The 22,182-nt window shown below is 35.3% G+C and overlaps 2 protein-coding genes across 5 annotated transcripts; both read right to left on the reverse strand.

Moving 5' to 3' along the window:
- Positions 1-5,798: 5,798 nt before the first annotated feature.
- On the reverse strand, positions 5,799-7,851 carry LOC104243503 (protein DETOXIFICATION 49-like). The gene has a single exon (XM_009798691.2). It carries the CDS (start codon positions 7,725-7,727, stop codon positions 6,126-6,128), a length of 1,602 nt encoding a protein of 533 aa, XP_009796993.1. The 5' UTR covers positions 7,728-7,851; the 3' UTR covers positions 5,799-6,125.
- Positions 7,852-14,780: 6,929 nt separating this feature from the next.
- Positions 14,781-19,467, reverse strand: LOC104243504 (serine/arginine-rich splicing factor RS31-like). 4 transcript variants are annotated; one of them, XM_009798692.2, is made up of 6 exons: positions 19,351-19,467; positions 17,853-17,963; positions 16,278-16,390; positions 15,940-16,169; positions 15,193-15,831; positions 14,781-15,065 (listed from the first exon to the last, which is right to left on the reverse strand). In XM_009798692.2, the coding sequence occupies exons 2-6, from the start codon at positions 17,956-17,958 to the stop codon at positions 15,029-15,031; spliced, it is 1,125 nt and encodes a 374-aa protein (XP_009796994.1). In that variant the 5' UTR covers positions 17,959-17,963; positions 19,351-19,467; the 3' UTR covers positions 14,781-15,028. The 4 variants fall into 4 exon arrangements, with proteins under 4 accessions (XP_009796994.1, XP_009796998.1, XP_070027113.1 ...); XM_009798696.2 differs by having other exon boundaries at positions 16,593-17,963; positions 19,351-19,418; XM_070171012.1 differs by having other exon boundaries at positions 17,853-17,983; positions 19,351-19,412.
- Positions 19,468-22,182: the final 2,715 nt, after the last annotated feature.

Consider the following 22,182-nt stretch of genomic DNA (forward strand, 5'->3'; position numbering starts at 1 on the left):
ATTATTTGTTTACTTATTTCAAGTTTGAACACTCTTGAGAAAATTTTTGACTTCGCCACTGTATATACAATATAATTTTTCGGCGAAGGGAGTTTGGGTGAACCCCTCCGCCCCTAAATTCGCCCCTGCATGCCTATAGTATGCTTTTAACGTCATATTTTGCAAAAATAACCCAATAAAGAGAACAGACCGCAACTTCTTTGAGGAAAAACAAAAGATGATCTTTATATCTTTGCATGCCACTAGTTTCTTCTGCGGTCGGTAATTTAACTATCTTTATTCCGACATGCAATTTACTATGAATATATTGAGATATTGATTTTATAGTACTTTATTTTACGATTCTTTTTCAACGTTTCCAAAAGTTATCCATCTTCTCAAGTTCGAAATGCTTTCAGAATTTCATTAGAGGATAATTAGGCCACTCATTATAAGCAAAGGGTCGCAGAAACCTTGAAGAGCCAAGGGACACAAAAATGATTAGGAGAATAATTAGTATTTATTAGTAATATGATAACATAAATTACTATTACAACCTGCTCTTGAAGATTGATGAGATAATAATTACAAAAAAAAAAAAAAAATCCTCTAAATTATTAACAACCTAAAATCTAGCGGCCTCCTTATCTCTTCACTTTCATAGTTGTCAAAACAACATCTGACTAATATTAAATTACTTGAAGAAGTGTCAAACTTCGTAAGGCCGGTTCTATACATATCATCAAATTAATCTTGTTGAACATCGTCTTCATTTCCTATAATTGCAATTTCCTAATGTTGATTTAGCATCTATCATTGGCTACATTCTCTGTTTCTAATCAAACATAGATAAATATTTGATATTGACTTAATTCGTTGCATAGACACGCGCATATATATACAGAGAAGCCTTACCTTGGAAAAATGATTCAGGCCCCTTTATTTAGTATTTAACGTTATCCCATAAGTAACCATGATTCTTCTTGTATATTATGCACATAATTAAGGTGTTGCAAAGCAACTATTTATGTTTTTTTCTTTGTGCAGACCCCTTTATTCTCCAACTTATTTCGGATTGAAGCGTAGTTGTTGTTATAACTATCCCCTTTTAAATATTATCTGTTTAATTTAAACTACATCTACTCAATATTCAAACAAAGCGTGTTTCTGCGTGTATGTTACATACAGGACAAACTCAACAAAGCATGATTAATCTTAAGTTTTCCTGCTATAATTATTCTAATGATCACGTACGTAAAAGAAATGAAACTAAAAGCTAAAGCCCCAAAAGTCCACCATCTAAAATAGATTATCTGAATAAACAATACAGAATTAGAGTGTAATGCAATGTTAATTAACTAGACAACTTTAATTATGCACCCTAGCTAGAAAACAAAGTACAACTCTCCTATGTGCTGTATACACCACAGCTTCGATAATAGTTTCTTAAACCATTGTGGATTTGCATCTTTATTCATAAAAAATGCAATGTCAATTTTATTGTAGAATATACCCAAAAGCCAGAACGTGTTAGATCTCCAGAAAGAGAATCTTATATATGCATGCAAATTGCAATCAAAATTGGATTGCAATCTTATACACGTCGGAGCTGGTTTTAAATTGTTTTTTCTTGATTCTTTGGAACCTTAAAAGGATGTCACCTTTTGGTACAGTCTTAAGGCTAAACATCCCTCACAAAAGCCTAAAAGACTATACACATTTCATAAGTTAAAACTGTTGGATTCTGAATCTCCTTCTGATTCTCCTCTATGGAAATGAATATTTGTTTAATAGAAGATCAGGTTGTTCTAATAGTTATACTCTGATAAAAAGATAATATACTCATCACATGTCCATTCTTATTTAGAGAGGTGGTTCAGGTTTGTTTTCCCTAATAATGTCATTTGAGAAAATTAATTAGGGAGTAATTAAGAAGTGAAGTTGCTTGATTCCTTGACCTTATTATTTAATTATCTAACTCCTTGCTAATGCCAGCGGTTTCTGACTATTTTATGTAGGGTCACTCTATTATCATCAGTTGATATTGGCAAAAATCAAGGTCAAATGGTTGTGAATATATTGAAAATTAATTCTTTAGGTTATATATCTGGGACAAGCATTTAGCACCTTTCTCTTTTTAATTTATTACACCTTATTCCAACAACTTTTTGCTTCTTTTTAGAAGAAATATTTAGAAAAGAAAATGAAGAATCAAGCGGAATAAAGCTAAAAAATACATCAAGGAGCTTGAGGTAGGATTGCGTTTGCGTTTCATCTTATATAGAAAATTAGTTGTTGTGTAAATTTAACGGACTAAATTAATAATAACAATAATAAAAGTTGAAACCAAGATTCCTCATTTTCTAGGTGTTAGCCTTAGAGGGTGTTTGGCTAAGCTTATAAGTTGGTCAAATTAGCTTATAAGCCAAAAATAAACCAAAAACCATAAGTTGGTCTCCCCCAACTTATCAAATTCCAGCTTATAAGCATTTTAGGTTTGACCAAAATATTTACTATTCTATCCCTAAAATATTTCTTTTTAAAACAAAATTGTTTGTATACCCAGTTCTTCAGTTGCTTATTATTAATTTCTACACTTTTATCCAAACACGTAACTGCTTATTTTTTAAATCAGCTTCAACATTTAAAAGTGTTTTTCAACACTTAATGCTTATCAGCTACTCTAAATCAGCTAAGCCAAACGGGCTATTAATGTAACTACAGCATTACGTATATTCAGCTTCATAAATTTATATATACTCGTGATCAGTTTAACCTCTATGCATTGTTTGTGAAATAATTTTTGCACTAGATTATTTAAATGATAATAACCGTATGAAACAAGTGGAATTAGTATCTAGAGAAAATAAGATAGATAACCTATTACAGCAGAATACATTATATCAATAATATAAAAATTGTACATATTAGTTAAAGCCTATGCTCTATACAAGTTATGCATATCGGGAACTCCGACTAACTTATCTTATTAAACGTCTTCCTTAGATAGCCTAAGAGTTTGTTTGGTAGGTGGGATAAGGAATAATAATCTCGATCTCCTATTTTATTGAATTTTTTTGAATCCGAATTTAGCAATTTCCGGATTAATTAATCCAATAATTAAGTATTACTCTATCCCACATTGAGAGAGTGGGATAATATCCCTAGACTAATTAATTCCAGGATAAACACTAAAATGATAAGAGGTGCCCTTCTCCCAAAGTCATTTAAATCATCCAAGTTAAAATTGAAAATACAAGTTTATCCTAAGTTATGTGGCATACACCAAACACATGTTCATATTATATTCCTAATATTTTGTCTAATGAACTAATTATCTTTCGATAAAAATATATTTACTAAATAATCCTGTTATTATTATTTTTTATATTATAATCTCAGGATAACTTGTTCCCAACCGACTCTAAGTGTGGTAACTCTCTTATTCGTGGCTATGGCTAGGGGTGGCAAAATGATTTAAAAAAAGAGTTAACCACCTATATTATCCATTAAAAATGGGTTGGATAATGAACTTTTTAAAAACGGATCAAATATAGATAAGAATCATATTATCCATTTTCTAAATGTATAATCTATGGGTAACCGATAGGTCTAACTTTTACATTTGTAAAGCCTCAAATTGGGTGTTCCTCAAGTTAGGAGACTGAGAATTCTCCCAAAAATGTCATATACAAGAATTCATGGATAATATGGTTACCCATTATCCGTCGGTTAACCCGTTTTTATCCGTATTAAATATGGGTCGAGTCGAATAATTTATCCGATTTTTTCATTACCTATTTTCGACTCGAACCATATCCGATCCGATCTGTTTGGCAACCCTATTCATGGCCGCTAGACCAGGAGTATGATAGAGAAAGAACGATTTTCCGAGCAAAAATATATATGTTGAGATGAACAAGTTATCATGAAACGGAAAATCTTTTTTCAAAAAAGGATATCGAAGATCTTTACTTTAAGCGGTTGACCAGCTGCAGCATTGGCATATATGCTTTAGATAGTACTTAGTAGATATTAATGCAAGTTGCATAATATTTGCACTTGCTTCGACCACTCAGCTAATGCTTCTCCCATGTGTCCCATGCTCCCCTGTTCTGTGTTAAATCTTTTGAGATTCACAAAACTCCTCTCTACCTCTAAAATGAAACAAAGTATATATGCTTTTCGAATCATATTCCTTTAACAGTAATTGCGGCTTCTTATCCCATTAATACTAAAAAGCAACTTTAACACGATAATAACGACAAACTCAGTGTAATTTCATACGAGGGATTTGAGGAGAGTTGTGAGCAGTCGGAGGCAGAATTTTCGCTAAGGAAATTTAAAAAAAAAAGAAAGAAAATTAAAAAATTAAAAAAAATTGTGTCTAGTGGAAATTGAACCAACGACTAACAAAGGTTTTGAACCCTTTGACCATTAAGCTATGCTTTTGGACAATATCAAAGGAATTTAAAATAAAATATATAAAGGTAAAAATCGAATTTTACCTTATATGTACAGTGTAAATTTCTAGCGAAGAGGGTTCGGGTGAATCCCTTCCGCCCCTGGTTGTGAGTATGCAACCTTACCTCTACCTTGTGCAAGTAGAGAAATTATTTTCAATAGACCCTCGGCTCAAAGTAAACACGCAAAATCAGAACAATATAGAGAAGAAATACAGTAATGTAAAAATCAGGGTTTCAATTGTATTGTATTATTAGTGTAACTTAACTTATTACTCCTTTCAAGGATATGTATGATTATAGAGCATATGTTTGCAGTTAAGTAAACGTGATATATGGTATAATAATATTATACATTATCAAAGCACAAAACTTGAACTCATCCGGGGATTAATTAGCCACTGAACTTTTACCAGAATTCATGTAAAAGCATCATTTTTATAGCTAGTGAAATTTTCTCAACCCTGACATGAACAATTCGTTTAAATTGAAACCTCAGTGGTTATATTTTTCTATTATATGGCATGGCGTGTGGTGAAATATGACAAGGCTATTGAGACTTGGAAATGCGAACTTACAAGTCTATTAAACACTCACTTTGTACCTACATAGACAGCTTTGACAATGGGGATATATATAAACAAAATTTTGATTGTTTCCTGTTCAAATTGCAAATTTTAGAATTTTAAAATGTCAAATAATATTTATTGAAGTAGTAGTTATCAAGGATTTTTTTTTTTTTTAAATATACTCCTGATTAGTGAGCAAATGTACGGATCGTATGGGTGTTAATTTTTGTAAGTTGTTATACTACCTTTTATTTGAGCAGGGGAGTAGTTTGTATTAAACAAGATATGTGTATATGTATATTATGGTTGGTTGGAAACATCTTTGTTTTGTTTCCTTAGTTCCATTTGATATGACGTTGTTTTGGCCACCTAGGATTGTTATTTTTTTGTCATAATTGTACAAATCTTATCCTAGCCCATGCATGCAGGACACCATGAGACACACATAACTGATCTTGGATTTATCTTCTTGAGTTTTTTTTGTTTTTACCTTATTTAATACTCCCTCCGTTTCAATTTATGTGAACTCATTTGACTGGGCACGGAGTTTAAGAAAAGAGAGAAGACTTTTGAACTTGTGGTATAAAATAAGGCACATATATTTTGTGTGGTTATAAATCATTGCATAAAGGTAAATTATTTTCAAATAAGGAAAGATGTAATTCTTTTTGGCACAGACCAAAAAGGAAATAGGTTTGAAACAGAGTAAGTATGTTACTAGCTCTATGTAAGAAAATAAAAACAAAAACTAACAGAAGAGGAAACATGTGATAGTACACTCAGCCAATGAACCGAATTCGATAGAAACTCTTCATTTATGTTTCTTTAGCTACAGTACAAACGGCACCTTTTCTTCTTGTTGGTTTTTCCAGCTACAATCTTTTGTCATTTCCTGTGATAATTCCCATTTTGGATATCACCCAAATTACCAAAAGAAAGAGTCTGCTTCAGTTTCAGCCTTGGCTTTTAAAAAAGCAATAAAAAAAATTTAAAAAAAAAACTATCAATACACCCCCTGCCCCCTCCCCTCTATACATCTATATAACTAAACATAAAATAATTAATGGAGGAATTAAATCAGGGGTTTTAAAAAAAAAAAAAAAAAATCAAAACTTTAACATAAAAAATTTTCATTGAGCTGCTTATTATTTTCTTCAGTTTCTTTGTTGTGATCAAGAAAGTTGCTAACAGTAGTAGTTCCTGTTAGTTCTTTGGCTCTTTGTGCTTCAAAATCCCAATCTGTATGGAGCAAAACAAGTAACATGGTCACCATACAAGAAGCCTGAGCAGCCAATAATCCAAGCCATAATCCTTGAAAATCAAACCCTGCATAAAAACTTAGCCCCACTGCTACTGGCATTCCAACAAGATAAAAGCAACCTAAATTTATATTTGCTCCAACTTTAGGCCTTGCTGTTCCTCTCAGTACCCCACAGCCAGTTGTTTGTGGGCAATTTCCCAGTTCACAAAGCCCAATTATTGGTAATACAAGTGATGTTAACGCCAAAATCTCCTTGTCATTAGTGAACATCTTGGCCCAAACTTTCCTCACTGTCACCGCGAAAAACAGTGCTGAAAAGCCCAAAATGAAGCTGCCAGCAAGTCCTACAATGGCAGCAACCTTAGCTTTATCCGGTCGCCTTGCTCCTAATTTATTTCCCACTCTTGTTGACACGCTGAAGCTAAGAGAAGATGGGAATATATATATCAATGAAGTTGTTTGGATTAAAATGCCCATTGAAGCCACTGTAGCTTTCGGGTTTATCAATAGCCCACATAACAAAATCATTATCTCGTACCACCACCATTCTAAACAGACAGAAATGCAGCTTGGGATCGCTAAATTTAATAGCGATTTCCATCCTTTGATAATCTCCATTGACAACTTTTGCCATGTCTTTTTATATAGACCAGAGATAATAATATAGATAATTAAAGAAACTACTAGATTGAAGTTAGTCCAAACACTACTCAGGGCAACTCCTTTGACCCCTAAATTAAGTTTAGTAACAAGAAGAAAATTTATGGGTATATGCAGAAGAATTGCGAGGACAGCGCAACAAGTTAAAGGCAGAGTTATAGATTGAGTTCTCAGATAAATACGCAAAGGGTGAAGTAAAGATTGGGCGAATAAATCAGGAAGTGCATAGAAAAGATAAGATTGTGCTTCTGTAGCAATATCTTCATCTTGTCCACAATAGAGTAAAATGGTTTTCATATTAACCCAAAGCAGAGCAATTGGAAATGAAGTTAATAAAAGTAAAAGAATGGTTCTTTGCAAAGTTAGCCCAAGAAGATTGAACTTTTGGGCACCAAAAGCTTGTCCACAAATGGGTTCCATACCCATGGCTAAACCAGAAAGGATTGAATATCCAGTGATGTTAGCGAATCCAATAGCAAGAGAACCGCCGGCTAGTGCTAAATCACCGAGCCGGCCAAGAAAAAGCATAGAGATCATAGAGCGGGAGTAAAGTAAAAGACCGGTGAGAATCATAGGAAAAGCGATATTAGCAATGGATTGAGCTTCTTTGAAAATAAGGGAAAGATGAGTGATTTTGTTGTTGGTTTTATGGGGGTAATTAGGGACCTCAGAATTCTGGGCTTGATATTGATTTGTTGGGCTTTTGGGTATCAAAGGGGCAAACATGTCGGCTTCTTGAGCAACTTTAATGGAGAGGAAATTTGCTTCTCCGTATGGTTCGTTTGAATGGCACATTCTTTCTAAGAATAGTATAAACTAGGAAAGATAGGTACCTCAAATGGAAAGAATCAAAGAAAGCAAAAGAGATATAGATAGAGTTAAAGAAAGAAAGAAAGGAAGGGAGAAGTTTCAGTTTGTTTAATGCGGGGTTTAAAAGGTCAAGAACTGATGGGGTTTATATAAGGAGCTCTAGGGGGAGTTTTTTGTCTGAACATGGTTTGTTTTGTTCTGGAATTTAACCGGCCTTCCCTCTTAAGAACAGTGGAATTCCATTCTTATGTCAACTAAGATTTAGAGTTTAGGTTGTTTAGCATATGTTCAACTTTCTATTAAACTGAATAAATTTAAGTTGTTGGGCGTATTTTTTAAATTTATGATGACCACTTCAGTTAGAGTAGAGTAACACACGAGTGTGCTGTAGAATTAACACACAAAAAGAGATGATGTACAAGTCATAAGCAGAGACAATTGAGAAAGTAACTTTTTGGACAGATAGATAAGGAAGGACCCAAAACCGGCCATTGAAAAAAGGCCCGTTAAAAGGGCCCAAAATATGTGTAGTGTAGCCTGTAGGGTAAAGAAAAAGCAAAATTGATAAGCCATTCCAATTTTTGCCAGCCTTAATATTATTTTTGGTGCGGCACGGCTCGCCGAAAGTCCCACCTTAGAGTTAACACTAACTCGTCTCCACTCATCTGTTTATAACTCTATCCAACCAAAGAATCTTCGTTATCACCTTTTTTGTCCCACACTCTCAATCTTCCCCTTAAATTCTTTTCATTTTTTGTCTGCTAATTGATCAACAATTTGTGATGTTGTTCCACACTGTTTTACAAAATTTTGACCATATTAAGACATAGCTGCTTAAAGACTTTATTAGAACAGAAAAAAGAAACAAGGATTACCAAGCTTATGAAATGTGATTGTATGAACTAAAAAGGAGTGAGATTGTAACCATAACAAATATTATTACTATTTTTTGGGAAAATCAAGAAAGAGGGATGTGGTGCAAATGCACACTGTGGTGTAATTTCAGTAATTTAGGACAATTAATGAGTGTCGCTTGTGCATATTCTTGCGTTCGCCACTAGAGCAAATGTAACCGGTCTATTAAAATTCTTCGATGTATTAGGATGTCCAAAGTAGTTAGGAGGTGTGGCATTACTACTTATTGGTAGTAGGGTGTACAAAGGAAACCGATAAATCGTACCAACCCGATAATTCGAGTCAAACCGAGAAAAAAAACCCGACTATGGGTTGGTTTGATTTGGTTTGGTGTTGGAAAAAAATACCCGACCATAATTGGTTTGGTTTGGTTTAACTAAAGAAAGTCAAACCGAAACCAAACCAACCCGACATTATATATATAGAAATTTTAAATATATTTAATATATAAATATACTTATTGCGATGTAATTTATAAATATTTCTTAAAAGATTTCATAATTTTATTTTTTGAGGTATTATTTCAAGGTTGGGCTTAGAACTTTTGAATGTTCAATAAGTTTTATTGCCATTAACGTTAGTAAATTAAATAGTGCTAACAAAAGTCCAAACCAAAATCAAATCAATACTAATGCTAACAAAAGACATTTAATTCAATACTACGAACGGGAATGTATTGAATATCTATTTTTTATTTTGCAATAATTTAGATAAAAATGCATAACCTATTTTTATTTTTTCTTTAACGTTTAGGCATGTATTTAATACTCTCTTATTAGTCTACTTATTTTAGCATGACTTAGTACTCTTAGATTATGTTTATTTTTATTATGGATTTTTAATTAGCAATATTTATATTACATAATTAGGATAATTCCATGACATATCTCATATTTTGTATTATTTTCTTAGAAAATGTTTTATATAATTGTATCTTACTAGGACTAAAGGAATATTTTGAGCATAATTTATATGTTTTGTTCTACGAAGATTTTACCGGAAAAAAAATTCGAAAAAACCCGAATAATCCGAAAATCCGAGAAAATCCGAGAGTGAAAAACCCGAGTTTTATTGGTTTGGTTTGATCTTTAGATTTAATAATCCGACACAATTGATTTGGTTTGGTAATTGTCAAATCCGAACCAACTCGGCCTATTTACCCATAATTGGTAGTATAGCAGAATGGAATGGAGGTCTGAATAAGAAAACTAAAGTCAGCATTTGGAATCTAGAAATGGGAATTCCTTAATGGCAGTCTTAATACAACACTGCATGTACGGCCATACTAGTCATTGTTGCTACAGGGAAATAATGCCAAGTGGGAGGCCTTCGTCCTAGCAAACACCAAAAATGTCGACTAAGTTGTTTCTTCATGCCGTTTTTGTTTTAAGTTTGATGTCATTTTGTAAAGAAATGAACTATATTTTCAGACGAGTGTTGTTCACTTGAAACTAACTCTTTTTTTTATTCAAAATGCATCGCATACTGGGCTAAAATTATCCAAAAATACTCTTAACATGGTGTGATATTGTCCGCTTTGGATCAAACCCGCGCGCTTTTTCCCAAAAGGTCTCACACCATTAAGAGTATTCAACTCCTTATAAGTAGAATTTGTTTTTCCTTTTTACTTTCCATATAAGACCAACAATCTCCCCTTGAACTAAGTTCTCCATGACTCATCACTGTTTATGGGCTAATTTGGAGATTAATTGTATGTCACCCACATGATTCGAGTATTTACGGTCACTGAAGCCCAATAGAGACGTTATGTATGCGTCTTTGAAGCTATGGGTAAAGGTAGTGAACCGGCCAATAGACGAGCAAAGGCACTAAGCCGTGTCTTACGTCACTACTTCGCCATCTTCATACTCGTTTCGCCAAAAACATTGGCTTTGATACCAGTTGTTGGGCTAAAACAGCCCAAAGATACTCTTAACATGGCGTGACGATATTATCCGCTTTGGGTCAAGCCCGCACGGCTTTTCCCAAAAAGCCTCACTATCATTAAGAGTATCCTAATCTTATCTCCTTTCTACTTGTTCACACCCCGACGGAGGTTATTGTTAAACGGATTGTCTATTTATCTAAGAGTCAGAGCAGAGTGTTGGGGCAATTCCAGTTAGTCCAAATATAGATAGTGGCAGTGGCAGTGCCCTGGTCACACGGGCAAAAACGAGTAGAAAATTAGTGGGACAAAAACAGAGAAGGAAACAAAAACGTGTGGAATTTTCTCATACTCATTAACAATGAAAGTGGGGTTACTTTAAGGATCGTTATATACTCTTAGACCATAGAGTTCCGTTCATAAAACTTTATTCGACGATATTATATGAGTTCACATTAATATAAAACAAAGAATTAGTCATTCATGTGATGTGGCTAACATTGGCGCTCTCTTTTGTATTTCAAAAATTTTAGTCGGCATGCCTTTGATCACCCATGACACATTTTTTATGATGTCATAAAGTTGTGTGTACCACTTGGAACATTCAAAGTATTAGTATTATATTTTTATTCCACGTTTCTCCTCCAATATCGCACAATTTTCTATTACTATTGACAAAAGTATAAGAATGTTGTAAATGGGTTTATTAAAAAATTAAAGGGGATGAACTTAAAAATATTAAGAGAGATGGTATTGATCTCAAAAGGCCAATTTTTACTCAACACGTTCGGAATTCGCCGCAACGGACCCGACCCGTTAAAGGAATTTTTATATATCTAATAATGATGTGGAAAAAGAAAAACTAGTAAAAATGGCATCAATGACAAACACTGCCGAATTCTAGAAAATGAAGACTTGAAAATTGAAATGCTGGTCACTGACCTAAGATTTAATTATATCATGAAACAGTCCAATTCAAATTCTATGATCCAAGTCAAATAAGAGTATATGTCAGTTATAATACGCAGAGGCAACAACCCCACAAAGGCACTAACTAAACATGCATTGTTTTAGGCTAAAAAACAAAAGAGGTGAACCCAATCATGCATAAAAATTCCTTTTCTTAATTTCAACATTCTAGATTTAGGTGTGAAGCTCTTGGTACGACTAAATGGCAGTCCACTCCGCAAAGTAAGTATCTCATGTTACGCGGGGTTCGGAGAATTAAGGCCGCATTCCAAGGGTATAATGATGTAGACAGCCTACCCTAATACAAACATTAGTAACTGTTTCCACGGCTTGAATCTGTATCATATAGGTCACGTCGAGATAACTTTATCATTGCTCCAAGGCTCCCCTTTGAGGCTTTTGCTCTGACTATGTTCTTAAAGTTATTAAACCTCAGCCAAATATATATATGAGGATGAAAAAACAACGAGAAACCTTGCTAGCTCATCGAAATCTTACTCAAAGCTAAACGAAGAAAATTTTGAAAAAGGGAAGAGATTTATGCTTTATGTTCTTTTTCAAGATAACCCTTATCTCCAGCTCAATGTGATAACAATGCCACATCAAAAAGACAAACGATAACAGAGAAAGCTGTGAAAGATCGAATCTCTCAATATTTCCGATCCTTTTAACCTTATCCCGCCGCTGAAGAAACAGTTCCAAGATTAAATGCTAATAACAAGATTTTGATGAATCCATGTACATTAATTGGATATTGTTAGCTAATAATCTTGAACACGCATTCCACACATCTACTAGAAATGAATATCACGTGCAAAAAGTAGGAAATTAAATATGAATATTGAATTTTCAGGGAGTCGTTTAGTAGCTAATAGAGTAACTAACTCTTTATTTGAAACAAGGAAACAATAGCATGTGCGTTGTAAACTTGTGGAAAGGACTAAGTCGTGGACGTATAACAAGGTTTATTCTTGTTTAGATTCAAAGATTTAATCGAACGATGACAGTATTCTTTATCTTAACTTCTAAAATATAATCCACAGTTTCTCATCAAACATTAAGGTTTCAGATTGGGGAGAGGTGATCAGACATGATATGGCAAGGCTTCAGATTTCCGAGGATATGACACTTGATAGGAAGTTGTGGAGGTCGAACATTAAGATTTTAGGTTAGCAGGTAGTTGAGCCTTGCCTTACTAATACCTCTGTGAGACTAGTCAGGTAGGGGTTTTGTCTAAGATAGCTAGTGTCAATGTTGTATTTTAGTGCATGACCTATTTACTAGCTATCGGTTTTGTTTTGCATTTTTCTTCTGGATTTCATGGTGTTCCTATTTTTCTTATGATTTTCTTATGATTTATGTGTCTACCTCTCTATCCCTTCGAGGTAGGGGTAAGGTCTGCGCACTCACTACCCTCCCCATACCCCACTAATGGGATTTCACTGGGTTGTTGTTGCTGTTGTTTTCTCATCAAACATAGGCCAACGGTTTTAAGATATTTATTAGTAATTAATCAATTCTGTTCCGCGAAGTCTGGTATACAATAGTTAATTATATTACTTGCTTATTCAACCAAGGTATACATCTTGTTCTCATGCACACAAAACACTTAGGAAACACTAACAGAATCGACTAAGAATACCTTTTTGACTTAATTCGTCCTGTTTAACATAAAAGCCAAAGATTAGGAAAATCTTGTGGATTGTCTTTTCCGCAGTAAGAGCCAATCCAATTTTGTATTCTGCGTAGAACCACACAAATGGGGTCTGAAACCAAAGACTAAGCTGTAGGATTATCAAAACCACTGTCCCCTAAAGGCAATTGGACTTTGCATGGCGTGCATGGAATTCTACGGTTTTGTCGCTTTTGTAATGTAAACCGCATCCGTCGGCTGATTGGGTAAAGTTGGAAACTTTTTTGGCCTTTGGGTATCAAATTCGCCAAGGCTTTCGGTTGACGCAGAAAATAAAGGTAGACTCTCAATTATGCAGCTGGCATAACTCTTGCTCTACTATCAACTAACTTCATTAATTTCTCCTAATATCTGCATCTAAAGCCTAGAAAACACCTCTTAATTTTTTCCTTTTTTTACGGCAATCAATCACATAAAAGGTGAGACTTTGTCAAGCGTATAAGTTTAGTTTAGTTGGATTTACCATTTACTTCTAAAGGCATGAATTCGTTTTCATCTCTCCTGCCAAAGTTGGCATCTTAATTTGATTCTTGAAATAGCAGCTTTGAACGTAGATATTTCGACTCAATTTAAGCTCAAAATTTGACCAATAAAGCTAGACATCATCATCTTAGCTAAATAATAGGAGTAACGATTACTTTCTGAGAGCCGCGACATTCCGCATATTTTAAGACAAATTAAGAGATGCCAATAATAGGCCAACTGGTACTGTATCCGCATATGATTGTACGATTAATATACGTTTAACGAAGAAAACCTTTTCTCCTATTGTGGAATGCAACTGTATGTGAATGGTCTGAAGCCTTTTAAGTCTCTAAATCATAATTAAGACTCAATATTTTTAAAATTGTTACTTCTGGCAAACATTAGAAAGTGGTCCTGCAAAAGGGATTGTGATGGTTAACATCGAGCAAAGTACATGCCCGTCCTTGTCGATGGACAGAAAACAGTACCGTAGAAAATTACTTGAGGTTGACACCTTGGAGATGGGGCTATCCTCTTCGTTTTAGTCCTCACTCTTAAGGATCAGTTTCTCTTTGGTTGCTCCAGATATTCCAACAAAGACAATCCATCTCTACTTTAAAATTAGCAAAGGAAACTATAATGTTTTAACTTTTCACCCATACTGAATAATGAAAGTTGAGCTCGTAAGAACAGATTTGCTCCCCAATAAAACCACAGTACAGCTGTTTTGGCTGAATTAACTATTTAAGCACCTGTCCCCCCCTAAAATTACAAAGATATAGCTTTACCAAAGAGGGTTCACAGAATAATAACTCGGCTCTTTCACAACACATCATTGTATAAAAAACGTGATCAATTGTTATGCTTCAATACCCACAAACAGCAATTGTTATGCTTCAATCTCGGAACTATATGAATCCTCTGCAACCATTCTGCTCTTTGAAAACTCACTATTCTAACTCATTAATTTTGTTTTTGGTAATAAAAACTAAGAATTCTCCACACAAAAATGTCCACAATTAGTTGATTATTAACAATAATTTGTTATGCAAGACAACTTGGCAAATTGATCATCATATTTGGGAGGGGAATTAACATGATTGGGGTGAAATAACCAAACAAAGAATGACCTCTTACTGGTTCATTATCAAATAGAAACGGAGTATGATGTTAACAGTCAAAATACATGGAAGCAGTTCTAAATCACTTCCACGAACAAAGCCATTTTCCGAAGGTACATTACAGTGGTTACCAAAGCCACATCCAACTTTGATGCTCCAGCAACTTCAAGGTCTAATTCTACAAGCACCATTTTCAACATAACCATTACTCCAATGATCAAAAACAGCTTCAAGCAAATTAGGAGCGTGATCTTTCCCGCAATGGAGGTGAACGACTGCATCACCAACACAATGATTTAAGTACAATAACTATTAGGATGATATCGTAATTCAAGAGCAGGTAATGAAGCAGAGACATGCAAGAAGAGGGGGAAAAAAAGGTAAAACTTGTAAGGTGCAAACCTCCTGTATCGCTCTGAACTTTCCCTCCCATCACATACAGGACTTTCTACAGGTTCCGGTTTAGAACTTGGGCTGCTGCCAGGATTATAACCATCCGGGCTATATTTCTTTCTCCTCTCCCGTTGAGGACTAGGACTTGGTCTATCACCATAACCAGGACTTCTGCTTTCCAGAGGACTGCTCACGAGGCCATTTCCTGGACCAGATCTTCCTCTACGAGGGCTAGGTGTACGACCATTCCCATGACCAGGATTTCTCTCCTTTCCTACAGCTGGACTATGGCCACGGGCATTCTCAGAATTCCTTTCTCTATGCTTTGGACTTGGGCTAGGGCCACGACCATAATCAGGATTTAGCCGATCTCTGCCGCGACTGTAGTCAGGACTTAACTGATTTCTACCACGACCATAGTCAGGACTTAGCCGATCTCTCCCACGACCATAGTCAGGACTTGGCCGATCTCGACCACGGCCATAGTCAGGACTTGGCCGATCTCTTCCATAAGGACTACGAGATCGACCTCGGTCATAACCTCTCCTAGGTGATCTATCATGGGTTTTACCGGGACCAGACCCATCTCTCTTATCATCATCGTCTTTGATCGCATACTCCACAGTAATAACTCGATCCATCAGCTTACTGCATTTAAACAGATAAGAAGCAGTAAAACCAACGCTTAGGTAGAATTAATGTGGACATTTAAAAACTACATGCCGAATTCCAACAAAAATTGATGAAAGCATATACCTCATATTGGTAGCATCCAGGGCTCTAGTGGCATCCTCCTGTGATTCAAATTGAATAAATGCAAAATTCCTTCGGATCCTTATGTTGAGTATTTTTCCATGTGGATCAAAGTGCCTCTCCAGATCCCTTGTCCTAGTATTATATGGATCAAAATTTATGACAAACAAAGTCTTGGAAACTCTGAAACTTGAAAATTTTCTAGAAACCTCAGGCTTTCTGCTCCGTTCTTCCTGCAGCACAGAAATAAAAACACAGCATAAACTGGAAAATCCTCGCATAGGCAAGAGAGAGAGAGAGAGGGAGGGAGAGAGAGATTTGCAGGCACAAAAATGGATTACCTTTGACCACTCAACACGAAGCCTGCGCCCCTTTCTGCCAAAATCTATTCGGTCAAGCCCTTGAATAGCGTCCTCTGCATCTCTTTCATCATCCATATAAACAAAAGCAAAACCTGAAGTTCGATCACACATAGAATGAAGATTAAATAAAATTGAGTTGGCAATAAGAACCCTCCAATGAAAGGTTCCATTACTCTAAAATGCTCAAAAAGATTAGAAAAGATAAGTTTATCTAGCAGATGTGCAAACCGCCTCACCCATTACAATCACTCTGTCAAATCTAGAAACTTTTGACCATTAAAATCAGCAACAGACCTTCAGTGGTGGACTAAAGATGCCAGGGAAAGGTGGATGTCACATGATGGGATAATGTAAAAAGTGTGCCTTCTCCTTTTCAAACTGCTGCCTTCAAGGTCGGCAATGTGACAAGTCTGAAAATGAAGGCTGGGCAAAATTCATGAGGAATGGAGGGCAATAGTGACTGAGGAAAATATGTGATTGTGATGCCACGATGGATGGGAGAGCTCTTCTTGAAACAAGAAGAGAAACTTGTCACGGTCAGGAAACGAAATAGACACCGTCCATCAGCAATGATTGTATGGACTTTGCAATGTTATCCTGCGCCAAAGAATCAATTGAGTATGGGGGTCTACACTTAAAAAATATACTTTTTCAGTAAACATATCCTAATATCCCGCCAAAACTCAGCAAGACTTCTGTTGTTGACACAAATGAGCTGACTGGATCTTCCGTCCAACGTAGCCACAATGTAAAGAAGGAATGCAGCATCCCAGCAGACTAATTTGTGATCATTTGAGTCTTTGAGCAGTGAAACCACACTACACATACCATACCCAGAAAATGTAATAACCAAAAGTATCAGGACATGCCAGAGGGTGCTATAACCATGTTCATATTTCACGAGTCAATGGCTTTACCACCATCAGCTTTATTGTTGCTCGCTACAACTTTATTCAGGCACAGACTTCACATAATCTTGTTCAAACTTACTCTGGGTAGTCCGTAACGGCAAGCTGTGCCTTACTAGGAATGCAAACAACCTTGTTTAGCTGCATGTATATAATTGATGTACCATTGGCAAAATAACACCATGCAGACCATTTGATGCCGCAGTAGTCATTGCCCACAATAAGAAAGACATAAAGAATAAGGATTATACAGAACTAATCTGGTTATCCACAACTAGCCCAGTAGAACGAAATCATACCCGAGCACCTGCTGCATGACTACTTGATGCATGAACAAGCTTTACAAAGAATTATATTCTAAGATAGACAGGAAAAAATAACAAGACCTATTGGTAAGGCCTCACATGCAAGTAGTTAACAAGATAACCAGTTTATCAAGTATATTTTTATTAAAGAAAAATATCAAGCATAATTTTGGAGGACAGATACACCACACATCCAAAGGTTAGTGTATGTGACAAGTTACCGCCACAAACTAAACTCACCCACATAAAAGTCGTCATATTCAAAAAAGAAAAATAATATAATAAGGTTAATAAGCTAAGTAGCATGGAAAAGATAATTGACAAGTGTGTTACAAGTTTACCAGATTTCATATCCACCCTATCAACCTTGCCATATCTTTTGAAAAGCCTTTCCAACTCAGACTGTCTGGTGTCAAACTCAAAGTTACCACAGAAAATTGGTCTCATCTTGCCTGTACAGAAAAAGTCAGGACTGCTCAACCTGAGATGAGAAATGTAGATGTGCAGGCTAACAGGTCATTGAGAAAAAACAGTTTAGAACAGTGAGCATGTAACATTTTCCATGGATTGTGTTCATATTTAGCTTACACCCTTCTACTGGTCATCCTAAAACGAAATATGCATCCTTTAGAGAGTATTAAGTAGATGTTTCCCGTTCATTACCTTAACAGTTAGATCACATTCAATTAAACCTGAAAGCAAATATATGAACTGTTACATATTAGATCGTGTGACAATGTGACACAACAACTGGCTTAGATTAAATTCATCTTAGAATGATATCAATTCCAAGTGAAAAAACTATTACTAGACAGTTAACAAGGTTAATAGACACCTCGTATACTCCTAAAGAATTGAAGTTACCTACCTCAAAGGTTTAATAAATGAAGGAATTAACCTAAGCTTTTTTCTTGAATCTTCACATGATGGTAGTGTTTGGCCACCTTGACTATTTCACCGGATATCTACACCTTCCCACCGGTGCAAGTATATTGTAACTCCCTCCCACCAAGGCTTAGTCAGATGAGAAGAAATCACCTAGCATTGTTTACTCTTGCTAGGATTTAAACCTTGCCCTTCCACATTTTTTATTCCAACTTCATTAACGTGCCATCTTGAATTTGAATTTAACGTTATATATTCATCATTCCATCCCATGAAGAATAAAAATTCTGCTTTTCAAGAGTCACTTACTTGGTTGAGCTAAGATTTTCTCAAAAGAATAGGTATAAAAAGTTCAATAAATTGATCTCACTCTAGTATTAGTCGATAACACTCTGAAAAGATGATACAAAAGGAGTATGAACCAGAGCTTAGGTGCAGAACTATTAATCAAGTCAATTTATTTGGGATAGGGAAGAAAAGAGTTCATCAAGAGCTTCGGAGAAATGAAACTGTGTATGCCTACAGATGCCATATAACTCCTAAGAGCTAATTTTTGGAACTATATTGTATACACGAATGGGTTCCATCCAATACATACTTTAAAAAAAAAAAAGTGGAAAACATTTTCAAACTCTTCTTAGAACCTAACTTTCAGTAACAATTTACTTAATTAGAACCAAAAACTTCAATTCACATCCGAATAGGAACAAGACATATAATGTTCATGAAACTAACAAATCAAATTCACTAGTAACAAATTAACTCTATCCTAAGTGCATCAAAAAAATTCGACAAAATACTGATTTATACTTCTCTGACCATCGATTAGAGAAAATAAGTTCGTAAGACAAGAAATGGTGAATCGAGGCGTTTATTAGTAAGCAGATCTGAAGAATATACGCAAGAAATGTACTAGGATCGAAGACGTAAGTGTGAGTGAAAACGATTTCTTACCGTTCTGTAGTATAGAAAACCCTAACTGCCACAACAAGCGCAACGCAGAGGCCGAGTGAAAATCTCTCTTTGATTAGTGTCAAGGTTTATCATAAGTAGTGCAGCCCCCTCCTCTTTGACCAAAATAACCTTCTTCTTCATCTTTTTATTTTTGTGATCCCTTTCTTCTTCTTTTTTCCTTTTTTTTCTAAATTGCCACAATAACCATCTTTTTTATTTTTATTTTTATTTTTATATTTGTATATTCTCATACTTGTTATTGTTACTTAGTTTGAGGGAAAGGGAATATAGGGAACGGTTAAGAAGTTTACCATGAACACAAACTTAATTATCACATTAAAAATTTGCCATGAAAAGGTCGAAAACTAAAAAATCGAATTAAAATAAACTTAACTAAATTTTAAGAAAATATCAAACTGAACCGACATTTCAACTTGCACTAGAAGAGCCGTTATAGGACTATATCCAAGGAAATGAATCGATTTTCTTCGTTACAAATAAATACATCATTTAAGCAATTAATCAAACTGTTTTATAACATTAATCATAAGAATACTATTTATATCTTATCGAATTACCCTCTCTCTGCTCGGACTTTTCAGATCATTTCTTGGAGTCTGAATAGATTAGAAAAAAAATTAATACCTTATTAGTCTTCTGAAACGGCAGTTACATTGGACCAAATTGCTTTAACTAAAATGATACATTGTAAACAAGGGAGAGTAGTATTATTGTAAAGTAGCTCACAACTTATGTATTCCTATTTTGCAGCTAGCAAAACTATACCCACCAGGCCACTAGCGTAAGTAGCAAATTCCATGTTAATAATGTAATTTGATTTAATATGATTATTACGGTTACACAAGTTGTGGCCCAAATTGGAGAATCATAATACGTTGTCATTTTTTTTTTTTTTGAGCAAATAGGAAATAAATATATTAATAACTAAGGAACATCTAGTACATAGTCGACATAACATGCATCTCGGATGGTGCATTGGTTTCCTAAGCTTGCTAGCAATTTGCAGGCTTCATTACATAGAAGTTTTTTCATGGGAAGGGGATTCAAGTCTATCACTTTCCACAAAATCGATTACATCAAAAGGTGGTACAACAAAAACTTTTTTACAGCACTTCTTTGCTTTACTTACTCCTGCCACTCCAAGAGCTTGATTGTCCCTTTCTAGGACCCCATTTTGCTAGTTGATGGGCAATCCTATTCCCCTGCCTGAAAGTGTGCTGGAGAGTAACCCTCTGCTGGTGCATTAAGAACCTGCAAACATTAACAGTTTTGCTAAATAATTTATTACCGACTTGTATTGCCTAGATAACCTCTGAGCAGTCTGTCTCAATCTCAAGTGGGAAGAGATTTCACTCCTTTGCTGTTCTTAGACCTTCTCGTAGAGCTTTTAATTCAGCTGCTAGTGAGCCATTTGCATGTGATAGTTTTGCAAAACCAACTACCCAGCTACCTGTTGCATTTCTGAAAACACCGCCTAAACTACAATTTTTGTTATAGCTATGAAAACTGTCATCCACATTTAGTTTGTACCACCCCTAGGAGGTTTGAACCAGTTGATTTTTATAAGAGATTTGGGAGGGTTAATAGAGGTTTTTTCCGTGAGTAGTTTAAATTCCACTGCCCTTTGCAAGATTTGGTAACCACTAATTTGGTTGGCAGTGTTATTGATGTTATTACTGTTTCTATTAACCCAGTTATGCCAAATGATGAAGGGAAGGAAGTTGTTCCAGTTTATGAAGTCATGTTTAATAGGAAAGTTGAAGTCCTTTATTTGGAGAAGCCAGTGTTTCCCATTTTTGTTGACAAGGTAGTTCCCTTGAAGGTCGCTCCAGAGTTTACTAACAGCTCTGCAATCAAGGAATATATGTTCTATTGAATCTTCAATAGGGTTTTTACAGATTGGACAATTAGGGTCAATGTTTAGTCCAATCTGTGAAAGGTACTTCCTGCAAGGGATTCGATTGTGAAGGCATTGCCATAGAAAAATATCTGATTTTAGAGGGGCAGTCCAATTTTCAGATCCACTCAAAGTCTAAGTTGGAGTTATTAGGAAATTCGAGCAGTGTATAACAAGAAGTGGTAGTAAAGACTCATTTAGTGGTAAGAGACCAAATAGTTAACTCCATTGAAGGGCCTTTTTGACGGATTTTTATTTTGGAGATGGCAACTATCAAATCCGGAGGGGGAGAGAAGGTTAAACAGTTTAAGTTCCAATTGGTACCATCAAAGATATCTCTAATTTTGGTGGAGAAATCTTTAGCTGAAGGAGGACCTATAACTAGGTCCCTTAGGTTACCAATATTTGGTATCCAATTGGCCTCCCTTAGATTAAGATTGGAACGGATGTGGGGGGACCATATGATGCCCTTGGAGCAGATGTCCCACCCTCTACAAATGTTTTTCCAAAGGAAGGAGGATCTAACGTAGATGAGATGTTGCAATAGTAGGAGATGATAAGCTTTGTCCAAGGAACTAGAGCATTTGTAAGGAGTCGCCAACTTAAACTAGCGAGAGTACAAAGGTTTTTATTTAGAGCATTATGGATTCCCAATCCACCATATTTTTTGGGTTGGCATATAGTGGGCCAATTTACTAAGTGAAGTTTCCTTTTCTCTACAGTACTACCCCATATGAAGTTCCTTTGGACTTTATCAATCTCTTTTAGGGTTTTTCTTGGGAGGAGGGTGTATTGCTTGTAATGGTTCGAGATGAAATTAAGGCATGATGTCGCAAGGGTTATTCTTCCTGCCAAACTAAAGAACTTCATCTTCCAGGATGCAAGTTTAGTTCTCATCATATCAACGAGGAATT

The sequence above is a fragment of the Nicotiana sylvestris genome, chromosome 3 (assembly GCF_000393655.2).
Source record: "Nicotiana sylvestris chromosome 3, ASM39365v2, whole genome shotgun sequence".
NCBI lineage: Eukaryota > Viridiplantae > Streptophyta > Magnoliopsida > Solanales > Solanaceae > Nicotiana > Nicotiana sylvestris.

Bases quoted from the DNA above. Each gene is read 5' to 3' on its own strand.
- LOC104243504 (XM_009798692.2), bottom strand. From the start codon at position 17,958: ATGAGACCAATTTTCTGTGGTAACTTTGAGTTTGACACCAGACAGTCT. The intron at 16,170-16,277 runs GTAATCCATTTT...TCTGTGCTGCAG, and splicing joins TTCGTGTTGAGTGGTCAAAG to GAAGAACGGAGCAGAAAGCC. The intron at 15,066-15,192 runs GTTTGCACCTTA...TTGGTGATGCAG, and splicing joins AGTTCAGAGCGATACAGGAG to TCGTTCACCTCCATTGCGGG.
- LOC104243503 (XM_009798691.2), bottom strand. From the start codon at position 7,727: ATGTGCCATTCAAACGAACCATACGGAGAAGCAAATTTCCTCTCCATT.